Raw genomic sequence first — 19,299 nt, 5'->3', positions numbered from 1 at the left:
GGGGCGGCGCGGCGTGGCTCGGATCGTCTCCGCTCGGCTCGGCGCCCGCCCGACTTCCCAGCGGCCCCGTGCGGCCCGGGCATGCCCAGTTCGGGCGCAGCGGCCCCGGCCCTGGGAGCGCCCGGGCGGGAGCTGGCGGCCGGGCGTGAAGGGGCCAGGAGGAGCCGAGCGGACACGCGGTGGGCGAGGGGCCGGGCGGCGGAGCGGCCGGGTAGGTGCAGAGTGGCCGAGCCAGGCCCCTGGCGCCGCGTAGCGGGCGCGCGGCTGGGGCCTTGCGAGGCAGGGGCGGTAAGGGCGTGCGAGGACAGGGAGGCCCCGAGCGCGGAGGTGCGGGGTTCCGGGCAGGGGCTCCTGGAGGGGACCCCTGGAAGGAAGGTGCGGGCCCGAGCGGGGTCGGGCCGGGGCGCGGGACGCTGCCCCAGGTGCGGCGCGTCTATGTTTAGCTCTGCGTGTGACCGGAGGTGAGCGTGCTCCGCACCTCGTGTACGGCTGGGTTGCGGGAGGAGACTAGTTTCCGGTCGAAATTGGCAAGGAGCTAAGGCGAAGATGCATCTGAGCCCGTGGGCCCGGGGCAATCCGTGGAGCCCCCTTGAGACGTGAGGATGCTCACCCTTTCTGCACCTGGTGTGGGCTAGGACAGGTTCCTGCTTTCCGGGCTTGGTGGCTTAGAAATGAAAGGACAGGAATGTGCCTCAGTAGATGCTTAATAAGTTCTAATGACTGCTGAGAATCTAATGGCCGTCTGTAGATCTAGGTTCAGAAGTTGTCCATGGGATGGCTCGGGTTAAACTAATTGCAAAGCTTGAGGAAAAAGGAGTCCCGACAGAAGGTCTGAACACCAGGGTTTTGAAGATTGTAATAGCCTTTCAGTTGCTGTGATTTTGAGCAAGCCATTTAACTTCGGAGACTCAGTTCCTCCAGCTGTAAAAAATGATGGGAACCAGATGCATCTTCATTCCTTCCAGCTCAGTTGTAACGTTCCTCCTGTGTGGTCTTAAATTGTGTCAAGTTCTGTTTTTCTCCATGCTTCAGTTTTTGTCAAACCGGACAATCACCAAGAATTCCTGAAGGAAGGCTGTTAGGGTCTCTGTAGAGAATTGAAGTGACTTGTCCTACCAAGGCTGCTGTTGGCCACTAGGTAACCTGCCACTTGTACGTGCAGAAACCAGGTGTTCATGGCCACGGTTCAGATAACACAGCTGTTCTGCTGGACTAGAACTGCCGTGCTTCGTGCCCTGTGAGAAATCCAGACTAAGTGATTGGCTTCCTTAAATTCCCAAGCTAGTTCATGTTTATTGGGATTATGTTTATATAGAAGTTACCATTTTCATGTTATATCTTGTATTCAAAAGACGAATGGAGAATTTTAAGATCCTTAATTTATAGATGAGAAAGTAGCTGGTTAAGAGTGAATCCGTGATAGTCTTTACAAACTGGTATCATCCTTGAACAGTTATTATTCACCTGGCAGCGAGTTATCCTGTCACTGTGAGGTGTTTTTGTTTTCAACTGGGAGTGTTAACAGAAGTTTCTTACCCTAGAAACTTCTTTATTCTGAAGTAATGGGATTTGACCTCAGGAGCAGGTGGTACATATGGTGTTGTAAAAGTTGCCTTCCTACCACTATATTCCTTGTTCTTCTGGTTCTGGGTGGCACTAGTCCAGTTGGGTCAAGGTACAGTTTGAAGTGGTTATATATGTGACAAAATGTGCTTGTGTTTTGAGAGTTGAGTTTTATACAAGATGCTTGTGAAAGTCTCTCATAATTTTTGAAGCTAGATTTCTCATTCACCTGAGAAATGCATAAAATGAAAAAGTTACAGTATTTTAAAGAATGTTTATATACATGAACTTTTTTGGCTCAGTTTATAGTCCACCGTTTCTTGCGTGCATATTAAAATTGTGTGTATAGGGGCGCCTGTGTGGCTCAGTCAGTTGAGCATCCGACTTCGGCTCAGGTCATGATCTCCCGGTTTGTGGGTTCGAGCCCCTGTCGGGCTCTGTGCTGACAGCTCAGAGCCTGGAGCCTGCTTTGGATTCTGTGTCTCCCTCTCTCTGCCCCTCCCCTGCTCATGCTCTGCCTCTGTCTCTCAACAATAAATAAATGTTAAAAAAAAATTGTGTGTATATATATGTATATATTTAAAGTTGAAAACAGAGGGAGGCTTATTTGGTGGTCTAGGTGGGCAGTTTCACATTGTACCTTAAGCTCACTTGTATACCAGAGGATCCTGTGCATGAATTATAGTATTTAGTAATTCTTGCTAGAACTTTGATTTTGCTCTTGTGTTTTCATTCAGGTGTTTGAGGTTATACATCAAGCATAAATAATCGCTTAGGAGGATACTGAAATGTAATTATCACTCATCAAATCCTCAAGTATTTGGGAAGTGTAGGAGGGATAGTTAGGGACTTCAAGGCCTAAGGAGGCCTGGTCCAAGAGCACATTTACCCCATATAAAAGTGAAAGAGTGGGAAGTAATTTAAAATTTGTATTGCTTCGGTCGCCTGGGTCCCCGGTCGATTGTGACATCGACCCCACATCCAGCTCCACACTGAGCGTGGAGCCTTCTTGGAATTCTCTCTCTCCTTCTTTTCCTCTCTCCCTCTCTGCCCCTCCCCTGCTCATGTGGTTACTTTATCTCTCAAAATAAACGTGAAAAAAATTGTATTGATTTCAGGTTTCAGCTGTTGCAGGTGTATCTTTACTTAGTTCACTGTTAGTATCTACGGGAGTGCTGGAATCTGCTGCACTCTGAGTAGAGATGTAAATACATGGAAAACATTGTGTAGAAATGTACGTGAGGTAACTTACCTGTAAGATAACTGTTTGTTGCCCCATTATTTTCCATCTGTTTCCAGGTCCTTCATGATGAAAGATTTTGAGACGCTTCTCTCTCCTGTGTAGTTAGTAGTTTGGGTGGTGAAGAGATGGCTGACAGTGTCAAAACCTTTCTCCAGGACCTTGCCAGGGTGAGTATGTCATCGAGGAATCTCTTGATCTTTTTGCTACAGAAACCGACTAGGAAATCCTTTAGGGTTTTTTTGGGAATTTTTATTTTATTTGTTGGGTTCTTCACATGCAGGTTTTCATTCTCATCCATACTACTCAGGACAGTAAGTATTGTCCTGCATCTTCCAGAAGCTTGAGAGACCTATCTAGTGCATGTCTCTAGTATTGGAACCTTGGTCAGTTTGGCTCCAGAGCCTTTTCTTTAGAAAGATTTTTAGTGGGGGTGCCTGGGGGACTCAAGTCAATTGATCGTCCAACTTCGGCTCAAGTCATAATCTCATGGCTCATGAGCTTGAGCCCTGTGTTGGGCCCTGTAGTGACAGCTCAGAGCCTAGAGCCTGCTTGGGATTCTGTGTCTCCCTCTCTCTCTGTCCTTCCTCCACTTGTGCTCTCTCTCTCTCAAAAAATGAATAACCATTAAAATAAAGAAATGAAAAGCTTTTTATTTTGGGGGCGCCTGGGTGGCTCAGTCGTTAACCATCTGACTTTGGCTCAGGTTATGATCTCACATTCATGAGCTCGAGCCCTGCATCAGGTGAGCATGAACCCTGCTTCGGGTGAGCCTCCTTTCTCTCCCTCCCTCCCTCCCTCCCTCCCTCCCTCTCTCTCTCTCTCCCTCCCTCCCTCCCTCCCTCCCTCCCTGCCCCCACTCTCCCCCCCTCTCCCCCCCTCTCTTTCTCTGCCCCTCATGGGATTATCTCTCTCTCTGCCCCTCCCTCACTTCTGCCCTCTCTCTCAAAAAAAAGTATACTGATACTTATATTAAAAAAAAAAAACTTCTTATTTTGGAATAATTTTAGACTTACACAAAAGTTGCAGGATAGTACAAAGAGTTGCCCTATATCCTTCACCAGCTTCCCCTAATGTTATGTTATGTAACCTTGGTCCACTGGTCAAAATTAAACAATGAACATTGATATAATACTATTACCTACTCTATTCATATTTGCATTACAGAACCTATTTTCTCCCCATTCTACATGGTGCAGATGATACTCTAGGAAAATGTTCCATAAAGATCTGTTTAGGACTTAATAACCCAAATTAACCAATAGCACACAATTCCATCATAGTGGATGTCTGAGACTTAATGCCCTGGTTGTAGCCCATGTAGCTGTATTCCTGGGAGCAAGAGAGAGGTCCATTCAATTGTGGGGGGGGGGGGGGGGGCATGGGGGCGGTCCTTGCTCAATGGGAGTGCTTAAAAGTTCATTACATTTTAGAGTAAAAGAGGGGGAATTGGAGTATCTCAGAAGGGTCAAAGAGACTTCATGCAATGAGATCTACTTTTAATACCTATACCTCCTCATCTTGCCATTCTTGTGCTGTAAAATTCCAACCCTGAATCAGGTCTACAATGTACTGTTTAATGTTTGTCTGCCCCAGTAGACTGTAAACATCTCAGAGGTGGGGATCTTGTCATTGTTCTAGCACATACAAGGCCCTCAGCCATTTAAACTTAACTACCTTAAATATTTAAACAATTTGTGGAAGATTTAGAAGTTAAAAGCAAAATAAGACTAGTAAGATCAGGTGCACACTGGCAATTTATGCTATCAGTGGTTAGTACATAATCATGTGCCCATTCCCATTTTTATGTATCCTGGGAGTTATATCTAAAGTTTGTTTTAGCTAATAACAATAGGTAAAAATGCCATTTTTGAGTCCAGATTGGCTTTTGCTTCCAGAATGTCTTTTTTCTTCCTATTCTTTGTGAGGTTGAATACCCCAGTGCTACCATTCTACCCTGGAAATAAACTTTTTGGGACACATATTTTAAACTTTTTTTTTGTCGTTTTTTGGTTGTATACTCTTCCTGCTAAATTATACATTTATTGAGCATTTTTATATGACCAATGTCTAGCTCACTGAAGATGCTTAATGTGTGGGTGAATGGATGGATGAATGAGTGTAGTTTTGGGGGCTGGGTGATAGGCAATTCTGGAGGTTGTAGCACTAACAAAATTTTCTGCTATTGGAGCTCTTCCAATATGGTTGGCGAGAGCTTCTGTCACTGTCTTAATAGACTTAACCTTCTCCCCCTTCATACACTCTTTAAGGACATTTTTTTCTCCAGCTCTACCGCCATATTATCTCTGTCTTATGTGGCATGCTCTTATCCTGCAGCTGTTCACATTTTATAGTAATGATTTCTTTGTGTCTTTCTCCATCTGTGGTCATTCTAGAGACCAGTGTTTAATTTGTCCTCAGTATCACTAGAGTTTAGCACAGGATAGAGGACATACTAGAGGCATTTGATTAATACTGAAAGAATATAAGGGAGGGCAATACTGGGCTCTGTAGTCTTAAGTGTAGAGGGATTGGAAAGCCACTGTTTTGCAACCATGTTCTTCAAGCTTGGTTTGAGCAAGAATTGTCAGTGGGTACTAAATCTAGGGCAGAGAACTTGAGCAGGATACTTGCCTGGTCTCAGCCCTGTCTGCCCACCCATAGCTGATTAATTGCAAGATGAAAAGTTTGCAACCATATAGTGGAGAAAAGCTGGACAACCCCTTGACTGAGTATGTAAAATTAAAATGACTCGCAAGGGCAGACAGATGTCATGTGTCTCTGGATGTAATACCAGGAAGGGCACATCAGCACTTCTGTGATATTCCTGCCCCAAAAGGGGCAACCTGGGTCTAATTGTGAGTGGACCTGAATTGAGAGAATAGCATGAAATAACTGGCCTCTGTATTTCAAAAAGAAAGACAGGCTGAAGAGCTGTTTCTGATTGAAAGAGGCTAAAGAGCCATGACAGCTAAAGGTAGTATATGATTCTGAACTGATTTCTGACACGGTGAAAGGTAAACATGCCCTAGAGGGCATTATTGGGACAAATGGAGAAACTGGAATATAGAATGTAGATTCAAGTATTTCGGTATTAAATTTCTTGAATTGGTAACTTGTGTTTATATGGAAGAATATCATTCTTAGAAATACACATTCTGATATAGGAAAAATGCATATGTGTAAATAATTTACCACATTTATTATTACTTTGCAAAGCTGGAGAAAGGATATTTGGAAGTTCTATTCTTAGAACTCCTATAAATTTTGAATTATATCAAAAGATTAAGTCTCCCTTAAGCCATGTAGCAGAGAAATTTCAATAGTTTCCACTGTTATTTCACTTTATGTAATTTTGGAAAGTCTCCTGATGTGTATTCCTCCCTCTTTAATACAGGGAATCAAAGACTCCATCTGGGGAATTTGTACCATCTCAAAGCTCGATGCTCGGATTCAGCAAAAGAGAGAGGAGCAGCGTCGAAGAAGGGCAAGCAGTGTCCTGGCACAGAGGAGAGCCCAAAGTATAGAAAGGAAGCAAGAGAGGTAAGCAGCGGGGGCTGATGTCAGAAAATATCTGAGGGGGAGGGCGCTTCAGAAAGTGGCTGGTCCTTAGTGTAGAATGAAGACCTTATATAGTCACTTAGAGTTTCAGTACCCCCTTTGTTTTTTGTACTTTTTTCCAAAAAAAATGTTACGGGTGACTCTTTTTTTTTTTTCCCCACATTAAATTAAACTAGGGTCTACTAATAATGCTTGTTCAGAATGTCATGGTGTTTTGGGGCACCTGGGTGGCTCAGTTGGTTGTTTCTGACTCTTCAGTTTGGCTCAGGTTGTGATCTCAGGGTCGAGGGATCCAGCCGTCTCCCCCCCCATCAATCAATCAATCAATCTTTTAAGAAATTAAAAAAAAAGAATGCAGAGATTTATATAAACTGACATTTAAAAAATAATGTCATGGTGTTTTAAAAAGACAGAATGGTGAATAGAGAACTGCAAATAATAATTACAAGAATCTGTTTTCCTAGAAATATTTTTCTTTAATGTTCATGTATTTTTGAGACAGAGGGGGAGAGAGTGCACAGGAGAGAGCGCTCCCAGGCGAGTTGAGGAGGGGCAGAGCAAGAGGGAGACAGATCTCCGAAGCAGGCTCTGTGCTGAGCCCAACGCAGGGCCTGAACTCAGGAACCATGAGATCATGACCTGAGTCGAAGTCGGACATTTAACCGCCTGACCAACTGAGCCACTCAGGAGCCCCTAAGAAATATTTTTAACCATTTCTTATTGACACTGGGAGAACATTGAGAGAACAGTAGGTGCTGGAAAAATAATGGTAACCAACAAAAGGTAATGGTGAGTGAGTGAGTGAATGATGATTTGGAAATGGCCTGTGTGCCATATTAGCTGAATGCATGTGGTCTTTTCCAGTGAGCCGCGTATCGTTAGTAGAATTTTCCAGTGCTGCGCTTGGAATGGTGGAGTATTCTGGGTGAGTTCTTTTTCCTCAAATGCCAGGTGCCTTACAAGCATCTTCAGATTGTTGCTCTCTTAATAGCTTTCAATTCTTTTCTTGAAACTGAGACAAGTAGATTTCACCTACTGATACATGCTTAAACCATAACTGGGAATCTGTGCATCTGCAATGATTTTATTTCCACTCAACCCTTGTATGTAAATGTCAGGGATAGCCCTGAATATACACTTTATTTTTAAAAAACGACTCATTCACAAGTTTTAATGTTAGCGGTAACAGTTTCTCTTGACATGGGGCATTTTGGAGAAGAGCAGCTATCAGAAGGGAAAGGCAGAAGGACAAGAGCAAGGTTATCCTTGCACCTGGTCTTATCATTCTACTAGAATTGATGACTATTGAAAACCCACACCAGAAAATGTTGCCTAGAGTTAACTGAGAGCCAACACGGGCTTAAGCGAAATTTGAGTACTTTGAAGAACGGGTAGTGAGATTTTTTTTTTTTTTGGACTTGGAATTCCATGTAATCCAACTTGTCTTAATCCAAACATTTCACAGATGTTTTCGGATGTTTGCTTAATAAAATATTACTATGTATTTAGTATGTGCCTGTATTTTGGTCTGAATATTATTTAAAATGTTTGTCTGTGTCCCTAAGACCCTCTGTTTTTACAAGCAATGTCAGGTTTGTACCTTAGAGAAGGACTAGGCTGTAGAAACGGGTCCAGTTTTGGTGCCTCTTCAGGGCTCCTTGAAAAGGCACCTCCATCTGGAAAATGACACTGAAACTTGGAACTCTTTTTAAAGAAGAGCTTTTAATGTTTACTTTATTCTTTCCTTTAGTTAAGTCTCCTCTTGTTTTATCGAGTGTTTATTCCTGTACTCCAGTCAGTAACAGCCCAAATTATTGGTAAGTATATGCATTGCTGTGTGCTGCGTGCCTGGGGCAGAGGTACAAGGGATTGTCCCTGTCTCCCTCAGTTTACCGAACACTTCCCTGTTCCAGGAGCTTTAGCTGTTTTTAGCTCAAGCCTGTCAACAACCCTTTGAGTGGGTACTGTTACCAACATCATTTTCGTGGATGAGAAAATGGAAGTTAGTTACCCGAGGTTAAACTATTAGTAAGGGGCCGAGCTGGGATTTAAACCCAGGTAGTTTCCTTTATACTGTGTACTGTCAAAGGTCTGTGATGTGTCAGTCAGCACCCGGTAAGCGGGTCTGTCTCAAGGTAAGCAGCACATATCTAGGACTACTCCAATGAGAGCTGTGGCTAGAATTTGATGTGTCTACGAAGAGGAAAACTATCTGAAGTAGTCATGGTCGTGTGCTGGAAAGAAACACAGGGTGTGTGTGTGTGTGTGTGTGTGTGGTGAGGGAGAATAGTCACCAACTAGGGGGTTCCATATTCGGTCTTTTTTGTTTTTCATTTCTCCAGTTACAGTGACAACTCTCTTTTCCCCTTTCTTAGGTGATCCATCACTACATGGAGATGTTTGGTCGTGGCTGGAATTCTTCCTTACGTCCATTTTCAGTGCTCTTTGGGTACTTCCTCTGTTTGTGCTTAGCAAAGTTGTCAATGCCATTTGGTTTCAGGTAGGTCCAGGAGAGAATGGAGTCTGGGTGCTGCCGCATGATGGGTTGGTGGGTGGCAGGTTTTATCCTGTGAGTGGTGGCCATGCAGGAACGATTTCGTAGCCTTAACCTTTGTCGGTCATGCAGCCAGTGGTGATTTTTGTGCTCTTGTAAAAAAAAAAATGGAATTATTGTCGCAGTCGCAAAAGCATCTCATGGCCAGATGTCCGGGGGCTTTTCTCACCTGGCGGATCTAATGGTAGATCAGTGGCCTTAGCTTTGGGAATGGATAGTGAAGCCGTCTTATTCATGTTTTGGTGAGCTGCTTTCTCTGTTACAGGACATAGCCGACCTAGCATTTGAGGTGTCAGGGAGGAAGCCTCACCCATTCCCTAGTGTCAGCAAAATAATTGCTGACATGCTCTTCAACCTTTTGCTGCAGGCTCTTTTCCTCATCCAGGTGAGACTGGCCTTCTGGGTACATGGGCAAATTTTGAAAAAGGATTCACCAGAGGGAGCTTCACAAAGACAGGGTGTTGCATTTATACGGGGGCAGATAAGCTTTATGGGAGGTAATGCTTTTTAAATAATTTTTTCACAGAAACAAATAGAGAATTTAAAAATCCTAAAATGATAAGCAACACGAACTTACCAGCTCTTCCTTGCTCATGGGCATTGTCCACTCTCCTGCTGTTGAGACCCTTACGGAGCATCTGTGAGGCTATCTAGGCAGAGGGGGAGGACTCAGTGGCAGGTGAATAGTGTTAGTTCTCTGAAGTGTTGGAATTAAGATTCTCCATATTTGTTCTTCAGGGGATGTTTGTGAGTCTCTTTCCCATCCACCTTGTTGGTCAACTGGTTAGTCTTCTGCATATGTCCCTTCTCTACTCACTGTACTGCTTTGAATATCGTTGGTTCAATAAAGGTGAGTCTGTGTAAAGAAACTCGGAAGTAGGATGTCCAGTCCAGAAGTGCTGCAAAGCAGACTTCTTAAACTGTTCAATACTTAGGCCATTGGCAAACCATCTTTGGAAGGAAGTAGCCTCTTTGGCAAGAGAGAATTTTCACTTAAGGGGTTTTAACCCTTAACTTTGATGCTGGATGATATGGCAATGTAACATTGTCTTTATGCCGCTTAATTTGATGTAGCTCTGACTGAGCCATGCGATAGCATAAAAGAGCGTGCATTATTCTGAATTAGAGAAATTATTTGATGTCAGTGCTTTCATATTCTTTTGGGGATGTTTTAAAAGACCTTGGCATATTTGTCTGGGTGTCCCATGTTTGGAAGAGGTTAATTGATTTCTAGAGAATGGCTGCCCTTTTATTTGATACCTTTGTTCAGGACTCATCATGACAAAGGATGCTGATGAGGTAATTCATGATTCTTAGCAGCTTTGAAATTGTGATTGTTGAACTGAAAAGCTTTGCACAGAAGCCTTTCCATATTCAAACAATTCCAATTTGTATGCTTTTTTTTAACTGTTCTACATGACAGATCTGTACCTAAAATTGAGACCTCAAATAATTTGCCTACGTAGTCATTTGACTAAAAGGAAATAAGCGATCTAATTGTATCAGCTCTCTTGTTTTAGGAATTGAAATGCATCAGCGGTTGTCAAACATAGAAAGGAATTGGCCTTACTACTTTGGATTTGGTTTGCCCTTGGCTTTCCTCACAGCAATGCAGTCCTCATATATTATCAGGTAATTTGACCTGAGGGACTTGATGGGGACTAGTAAAAATAAAGACTCATTGTAGGGAGCACCTTCCGTATACCTGCTCCTGTGGTAGGCATTTTCCATTCTTACTTGGCTGTCAGGTCTGTAGACTTTTTCTCCTTGACAGATAGTCAGATGTTTGTCAGCATTAAAATCTAGCCTGCATGATTCTATATGCCATACATACTCTTTTATGTTGCCTCCTGGAGCAGTGTTAAAAGTAGCTGGTGCTTAGGAAAAAAAAAATTTTGGAGATGTTTGAAACATTAAGATTTCATCAAGCCATGATGTTAGCTCTGGAGGCAAGGGAACTTTGGGCTTCTAATATCCCTTCCAAAGTCTTGGCTGTCATGAAGGTGACTATTTCCCTTCTGTTTACAGTGGCTGCCTCTTCTCCATCCTCTTTCCTCTATTCATTATCAGCGCCAATGAAGCAAAGACCCCTGGCAAAGCATAGTAAGTATTAGCCAGTGTTGGCTAAAATGTAGTAACTAATGTAAGCTATCTGTCTGTGTAAAGAATCAGGGCTATAACATCACAATTATAGGAATGAGAGTTTTTAAAAAATAGCCTCTTACATTGTAGGAAAACATTAATACACACTATGATGAGAGAAAAACACTTGTGGAATGGATTCGCCAATTTTTCCCAGGCATATATGCACATTACATTACAAAGAATTACACATATTCTTAAAATTTAACAGTTCACTGAACATAAGGCACTTGTAAACACCTATGGGTAAGTCCATTTTTGTAAAAATGGCCAACTTTTTATAGTGGGCTATGTGATCTGGCTACATGAGTTTATTGATAGTAAAAGTACTATGAATCTTCAGCAATAATAATAGCACTCCTGAAGTTTAAAAAAAAAAGTTTAATCTTTGATCAGTTTTGCTGAAGTCAGTGAGGATACATGTATTAAACATTTCAGATCTGCTTTGGGTGTTGGCTCACTCTTGCTCACTGTAATTGCAGGCTCTGTAATTGGCTGTCCCCTGAAACTCTTGAAAATGGAGCACATGTAGTATTTGATGTCTTCAGACATGGCTTGATGTTTATACTCTGAAGTCAGCCATAGACAAGTACTCCTCAAATCAGAATTAACCTGAAATGTAACTTTATTTCCTCGAAGCCTGACACTCCCAGTGGTGATTCTGTCGTACTCATGACCGCATCAGACCCAGTGCATTCTTTGGTTGCTGCCTGTTAACCCATGTGTCTAGTGTCTGTCCTTCCTTGATCGAATTTCAGTTCTCCTATTTCCCCCTATGTCATTTAAAAATGTTTAACCTGGGGCGCCTGGGTGGCGCAGTCGGTTAAGCATCCGACTTCAGCCAGGTCACGATCTCGCGGTCCGTGAGTTTGAGCCCCGCGTCGGGCTCTGGGCTGATGGCTCGGAGCCTGGAGCCTGTTTCCGATTCTGTGTCTCCCTCTCTCTCTGCCCCTCCCCCGTTCATGCTCTGTTTCTCTCTGTCACACAAATAAACAAATGTTGAAAAAAAAAAAAAAAATAAAAAAAATAAAAATGTTTAACCTAAATTTTTAAGTTTAAAAATAAGCTGTCAAGTAGTGAAAACACGAAGTTTGAGCAGCTGGGGATCTAACAAGTCGGGTCTCTTGCCTTTCAGCCTTTTCCAGTTGCGCCTCTTCTCCTTGGTGGTTTTCCTAAGCAACAGACTTTTCCACAAGACGGTCTACCTGCAGTCTGCCCTGAGTAGCTCAACCTCTGCCGAGAAATTCCCTTCACCGCATCCGTCTCCTGCCAAACTGAAGGCTGCTGCAGGCCACTGAGTCGCCTGCCACCCAGAGGGGATGGGCGGGATCAGAAGGGGGCTGTAGGAGCTCCTTTCCTTGTCACCTCCTCTGCCAGAGAAGGCAGGACCCGCTCTGCCAAGGGCCCGCTGCATACTCCCTTCTCTCTGAGGAATTGGGATTTTTGTCTCTGGTGCGCATAAGGCAGAATCTTCCTGACACCAGTATGTGGATTTCTAACATCGGTGGGTCTGAATGGACCACAGGTTTTTCTGCAGCTCTTTTCTAGCACTTGCCAGCCCCCGTGCCTGGACTGATTTGAATACTTTTTTTTCTCCCTGTGCCATTTACCCTCCCAACTCCCCTTCTTCCTGCCTTCCACCACCCTCTGGATGAATGGATTTTGTAATTCTAGCTGTTGTATTTTGTGGACCTGTTACTTTTTTGTTGTTTTTCTGTGAAGCACATATATTGGATGTGGGAGGCGAAGGAGCATCTCATTTGCTCCGGGTCACTCCCTTTATAGCCATCACTGTCTTGTTTCTTGTAACTCAGGTTAGATTTTGGTCTCTCTTGCTCCACTGCAAAAAAAACAAGCCCGAAGAGATGGGACAGGAGGAAAGACCTCACAGCCAGATCTGCTGGGTCTTGAGGAGTGATTTTCTTCCCCTTGAAGGGGAAAAGTTTTTTTCCACTGGTACACAGAAAGTTCCCCAGCTGTAGGGAAGTACCAGTTTCGGACAAGTGCCACACAACACCGAATGCTCAGAGAACATGCACTTTTAACTCTGGAGGTCCGAAGTGTGCTGCTGGCCGCTGCCGGGTCTGTCTGGAATTTCAAAGGAATCCTGGGTGCTGCAGATAGGAACTGAAGGGGTAAATTTATTAAACCCATTAAGCCTGTTATTGGTTGGTGTTTTCCTGTCATTTTAGAGACTAAATATGGGGGAGGGGGGCAGATGTCAAAACACTTGTCCTATTTTAAAATGTCACAATTAAACGTGAGCTGGTTTCCCACAAGTGTGTAATGGTTGGATTTTCAACAGTCATCACCTTGTGAAACGTTAAAAAAGGTTAAGTGGAACACACGACTTTGCCTTGGATAATTTGGTTGTGGTTTTGAGAGATTAGTCCTAAAAAATGTTCCCTAAGAAAGTGCGGAGTGTGTGATTATAATCATGTTTACATCTTGTGAAAGAATTGGGAATTGTTTATTTTAAAGTCTGTATGTATCTATGTCTCCTGCATATTCAGGAAGGGTGGGAGAGGCTTTTAGGTTTCAGTGTATTGAACGTTTGCATTTGGCAAGAGGTTAGACATTTGCTTCACAGAAACGTTTATTACATACAAGACAGTAAGGATGTAAAATTCATTGCTGAGAGACATAAAAGCAAGTTCAAAGTATAGAAGGTTTTAAAATAATGGGCATCTTGGAAGTGGGTGTTGTTACCAGATTGTGCACAAGAAAATGTAAATGACATAGTTAAAATAAGGTTTCCTTCCAATATTCATCTGTGATATCTTTGGTCATTTGACAGTAGTATTGCAGAGAAATACTTCCAGGTTGCTGTGGGGGTGGTTTGATAAAGATCTTCATATTTCATCAGCAATTACCTTATTTAAGATTAAATTTTTACAATTGGCATCGTTATTTAAGTGGCCGCATCTTTGCTGCCTGAAATTTGTGTTTGTACAACTAAGCTGGTCTTAGTTTGGAAGGGTGGGAGGTTAAGTGGATGAAGTGATGCTTATCCAGCACTGTGACTGGCTATAGAAGATGCTTAAAGATGGAAGTGAGGAATCCACAGTTTTATTAGTGTAACTGAGAGGCCAGGCCTGCACAAATGATAGATTAGACATATCTATAACAGAAATCTGGCCACAGTCTCAAATGAGATGCACGCAAAAGCAGTATGAACTTTTCATACATTTTCATTAGGGGGAGACCTGAGGGCAGTGGTTAGCAAATTAGAATTGAAGGGAGATTAGGCTGTGTTTTTGCCAAGTTCCGAATGGCAATTTGAGGCAGATGAACAGTAACAAAGTAAGGGAGATCACATTGCTAAACATGAGAGAGCTTGAGTTTTAACCATGCAACCAGGAGGATCTAAGGATTCCTGTTCACAAAAGTTCTTTTTAGGAATAGGCATCATGACTTTGACAGGTATTTGTGCTTCAACACACTACCCTTGTACCCCATCTAGCGCTTAGTCACCCATTGTAGCAGCTTGAAGAATTAGAAAGTGGACACTTCAGACCTCAGGATGTTTTTAAATTGGTTGGAAAGTTTTAAATGGACAGATTCACATTCCTACTTAATTGCTCTGCACTTAGGAAGGGGCCAAGAGAAAGTTGAAGCGGGATTGAGAAGAGGACAGCCAGTGGTTGGAGGTTTTTGAACCACCTTAAAAGAATAACAACTGTGGGAATAAAAAAGGCAACTGTAGTTGTTCACTGTCTATTCAGTTTCTCTCCACTTACATTTTCTGATAACAGTAGTACATTCAGCTTCTACGTTCATGTGTTTACCTCTATCCAGACCGTTCTCGTAAAGGCTATCAGCTCAGTAGTACAATGGAATTTCCCTCCTTCCCCATTTACATTCCCCCTATGCTATAATGACCCACAGAAGTTAAAAGGAAGCTGACTACAGTGTAACTTCTGCCTTTTAAATAATGAGAGCCATGCGTCACTGAAATATTTTGGAGTCCATAGAGAGTCCATAGAGCCAATGGATGACTTCATCATGTAACATTTGACTGCCTTCTCTGTTGGGCACTGTGCAAAGTACTGGGGATTCAAGGATGATCCAGAAAGATGATTACTGTCCTCTTGGACAACAGTGCTATGAAAGAGAGTGACAAGTGATCAAAATTTTAAAAATAACATGTTCAAATAGCTGCTACTTTCCATAGGTCTCAAAGCTGGAAAAAACACTGGATTTCAGAGAATCTCAGTGGGATGAGAGGTTAGGCTGTACACTCAGCCTCCCATTCTTGTATTCATTCTCTGATTTCAAATTTAAATGTTTTGTAGTGCTTTCAGACCCATGGAGAATATAAATAGTTCTGGATCAGCATCAGAAGCCTCTCTGGAGCTTTCCCAAAATACACGTAAGACCACCTGGACCTGGGGACGTCTGGGTGGCTCAGTCAGTTAAGCTCTGACTTCGGCTCAGGTCGTGATCTTGCAGTTTGTGAGTTTGAGCCCTGTGTCAGGCTCTGCTCTTGACAGTGCAGAGCCTGCTTGGGATTCTCACTCCTCTCTATATCTCCCCCACTCATGCTTTCTCTCTCAAAATAAATAAAAGACCACATGGACCTGGAGGAAAGTTAATTCCAGAACAAAAGGTAACTTTAAAAATTCTAATAACTACTTTCATAGAAATTTGGGAACTTGGCATCCATAAAGTAAGAACACTTACTTATGAAAAGGGGGTGAAATAGGAAAGTTCTTAGACATTAAAGCAATTGTGAAAATGAGATGGCTTATAAAAGTTACACAGAGATGGCACAAAAACAGACACATAGACCAATGGAATAGAATAGAAACCCCAGAACTAGACCCACAAACGTATGGCCAACTAATCTTTGACAAAGCAGGAAAGAACATCCAATGGAAAAAAGACAGTCTCTTTAACAAATGGTGCTGGGAGAACTGGACAGCAACATGCAGAAGGTTGAAACTAGACCACTTTCTCACACCATTCACAAAAATAAACTCAAAATGGATAAAGGACCTGAATGTGAGACAGGAAACCATCAAAACCTTAGAGGAGAAAGCAGGAAAAAACCTCTCTGACCTCAGCCGTAGCAATCTCTTACTCGACACATCCCCAAAGGCAAGGGAATTAAAAGCAAAAGTGAATTACTGGGACCTTATGAAGATAAAAAGCTTCTGCACAGCAAAGGAAACAACCAACAAAACTAAAAGGCAACCAACGGAATGGGAAAAGATATTTGCAAATGACATATCGCACAAAGGGCTAGTATCCAAAATCTATAAAGAGCTCACCAAACTCCACACCCGAAAAGCAAATAACCCAGTGAAGAAATGGGCAGAAAACATGAATAGACACTTCTCTGAGGAAGACATCCGGATGGCCAACAGGCACATGAAAAGATGTTCAGCGTCGCTCCTTATCAGGGAAATACAAATCAAAACCACACTCAGATATCACCTCACGCCAGTCAGAGTGGCCAAAATGAACAAATCAGGAGACTATAGATGCTGGAGAGGATGTGGAGAAACGGGAACCCTCTTGCACTGTTGGTGGGAATGCAAATTGGTGCAGCCGCTCTGGAAAGCAGTGTGGAGGTTCCTCAGAAAATTAAAAATAGACCTACCCTATGACCCAGCAATAGCACTGCTAGGAATTTATCCAAGGGACACAGGAGTACTGATGCATAGGGGCACTTGTACCCCAATGTTCATAGCAGCACTCTCAACAATAGCCAAATTATGGAAAGAGCCTAAATGTCCATCAACTGATGAATGGATAAAGAAATTGTGGTTTATATACACTATGGAATACTACATGGCAATGAGAAAAAATGAAATATGGCCTTTTGTAGCAACGTGGATGGAAGTGGAGAGTGTGATGCTAAGTGAAATAAGCCATACAGAGAAAGACAGATACCATATGGTTTCACTCTTATGTGGATCCTGAGAAACTTAACAGGAACCCATGGGGGAGGGGAAGGAAAAAAAAAAAAAAAGAGGTTAGAGTGGGAGAGAGCCAAAGCATAAGAGACTGTTGAGAACTGAGAGCAAACTGAGGGTTGATGGGGGGTGGGAGGGAGGAGAGGGTGGGTGATGGGTATTGAGGAGGGCACCTTTTGGGATGAGCACTGGGTGTTGTATGGAAACCAATTTGACAATAAATTTCATAAAAAAAAAAAAAAGTTACACTGAGAAAATATGAACAGACGTTTCTCCAAAGAACACATCCAGATGGCTAATAGACACATGAAAAGATGCTCAACATCAGTCATCATCAGGGAAATACATATCAAAACTATGATGAGATACCACCTCACACCTGTCAGAATAGCTAAAATAAGAGACAAGTGTTGGCGAGGATGTAGAGAAAAAGAAACCCTTGTGCACTGTGGGTGGGAGTGGAAAACAGCATGGAGCACCCTCAAAAAATTTTTAAAAAATTATCCTACAATGCAGTAGTTGCACTACTGGCTATTTACCCAGAGAATACAAAGATACTAATTCAAAGGGATACATGCACCCTTGTGTTTATTGCAGCATTATTTACATTAGCCAAACTATGGAAGCAGCCCAAGTGTCCTTTGATAGGTGAATGGATAAAGAAGAAGTGGTGTGTGTGTGTATATAGTGGAGTATTACTCAGCCATAAAAAGAAATGTTGCCATTTGCAATGACAATGGATGGAGCTAGAGAATATGATACTAAGTGAAAGAAGTCAGAGAAAGATATACTATATGATTTCACTCGTGGAATTTAAGAAACGAGCAAAGGAAAAAAAGACATACCAAGAAAGAAACGAGCGAAGGAAAAAAAGACAAACCAAGAAACAGACTCTTAACAATAGAGAACGAACGTGGTTACCAGAGGGGAGGGGAGGGGTGGGTGGGCGAAATAGGAGATGGGGATGAAAGACTACATTTATCAGGATTAAAAAATAAATGATTTTAAAAAGTGACACTGAGGAGCCTAAATTAGAGAACTGAAAGATAAAATTAAGGAAAGTTCTCAGAACATAGAGCAGAATGATCAAGACATGGAAAAAGTTAAGAATCATGCAAATGTCCAAAAATCAGGAGGTCTGGCATTCATTTAAATAGCACCTTCAGAAAATGAGAACAGGAACAAGGGGCAAGAATACAACCAAAGAAAATTTCCTGGACTGATGACAAAATTGGAGTTTTCGGATAAAAAGTTCCTGCAAAAAGTAAAGCAGCAAAAATGAAAGAAAAACACATAGATGGGATCTTTAAGGAAAAGCCATTCATCAAAGAGAAAAATAGGTTACTTGCAGAGGATTGTGATTGACATGGGCATTAGGCTTCTTAAGAACAACTCTAGACGACAGAAGATAAAATGCCTTAAAAGGGTGCTTTGTGTGTGGTCGTGTATAAGGGATGGGTGAGTCCCAATTTTGTTTCCATAATTCTAACTGTGTTATTAAGGGCAAAACAAAGGCATTGTTTGCTTTCCACTTTGCTTTCTTGAAAAAATTACTTGAAAATCTATCAAAGGGAAAAATCCAAGAAATAGATGAGTAACGGAAACAAAACAAAATACCCAACCAAACAATGTGAAACAGTGAAATAGGTGCATTAGGAAGAAATCTTGGTAATGTAGCTTTTGCAGCACACCTGGAAAGGTAGATTCTGGGGAGAACATCTTGAAGAAAAAAATAGCTACTGTTACTCTTGTGTGCCTCAGATGAGATGAAGGCATGTGTTCTTTTGATCAATGAGGTAAAAGATGTTAAGTAGACACTTCAGGAAAGACCAAGAGCTTCACAGGAATGAACTGACTCCTACAAAGCAAGCAAAATCTAGCTTTATTCTAAGCAATTGATGAAATAGTAAAAATAGTGTTTCTGAAAGAACCAACTCAAAACTTTTGGTTCAATAAAGCAGGAGGAAGGAGGATTAATTAATATGCTGAATTTATGTATCATATCTGGGTTTACAATAACTATAATTTCCCCCATGACTGCTGTCCCGACCTTGATTTTACTTACAGAGAAGACTTTCCCTATCAATTGGCAATAAAGAATCATCCTAACAATAGGCTTAAATTTTGAACTTTGTTCTTGAGTAGTATACTTTGACTTTGGAAAAAAATTGACTTAATTTTACCACCTGGAAACTTATGAGATTCCCTTTAAGAAACATACATGTTCAACAATTTTTTAAAAATTAATGAAAAACCAAGATTTTATGTTCTTGAAACAGTTTTTTTTTTTTTTTACTTCAAAGGAATCTATTTTTAAT

At 42.1% G+C, this 19,299-nt stretch overlaps 1 protein-coding gene across 1 annotated transcript; it reads left to right on the top strand.

The window, feature by feature from the left end:
* Positions 1 to 37: 37 nt before the first annotated feature.
* Positions 38 to 13,339, top strand: EI24 (EI24 autophagy associated transmembrane protein). The gene is made up of 11 exons (XM_025928066.2): positions 38 to 211; positions 2,863 to 2,973; positions 6,201 to 6,346; positions 7,229 to 7,289; positions 8,115 to 8,181; positions 8,740 to 8,864; positions 9,184 to 9,303; positions 9,657 to 9,768; positions 10,439 to 10,550; positions 10,947 to 11,021; positions 12,196 to 13,339. Exons 2-11 carry the CDS (start codon positions 2,932 to 2,934, stop codon positions 12,356 to 12,358), a joined length of 1,023 nt encoding a protein of 340 aa, XP_025783851.1. The 5' UTR covers positions 38 to 211; positions 2,863 to 2,931; the 3' UTR covers positions 12,359 to 13,339.
* The last annotated feature ends 5,960 nt before the right edge of the window (positions 13,340 to 19,299 follow it).

Source organism: Puma concolor, chromosome D1, assembly GCF_028749965.1.
Source record: "Puma concolor isolate L17-30 chromosome D1, mPumCon1.1.hap2, whole genome shotgun sequence".
Classification (NCBI taxonomy): domain Eukaryota; kingdom Metazoa; phylum Chordata; class Mammalia; order Carnivora; family Felidae; genus Puma; species Puma concolor.
This window is presented reverse-complemented; position numbering and strand designations above follow the sequence as displayed.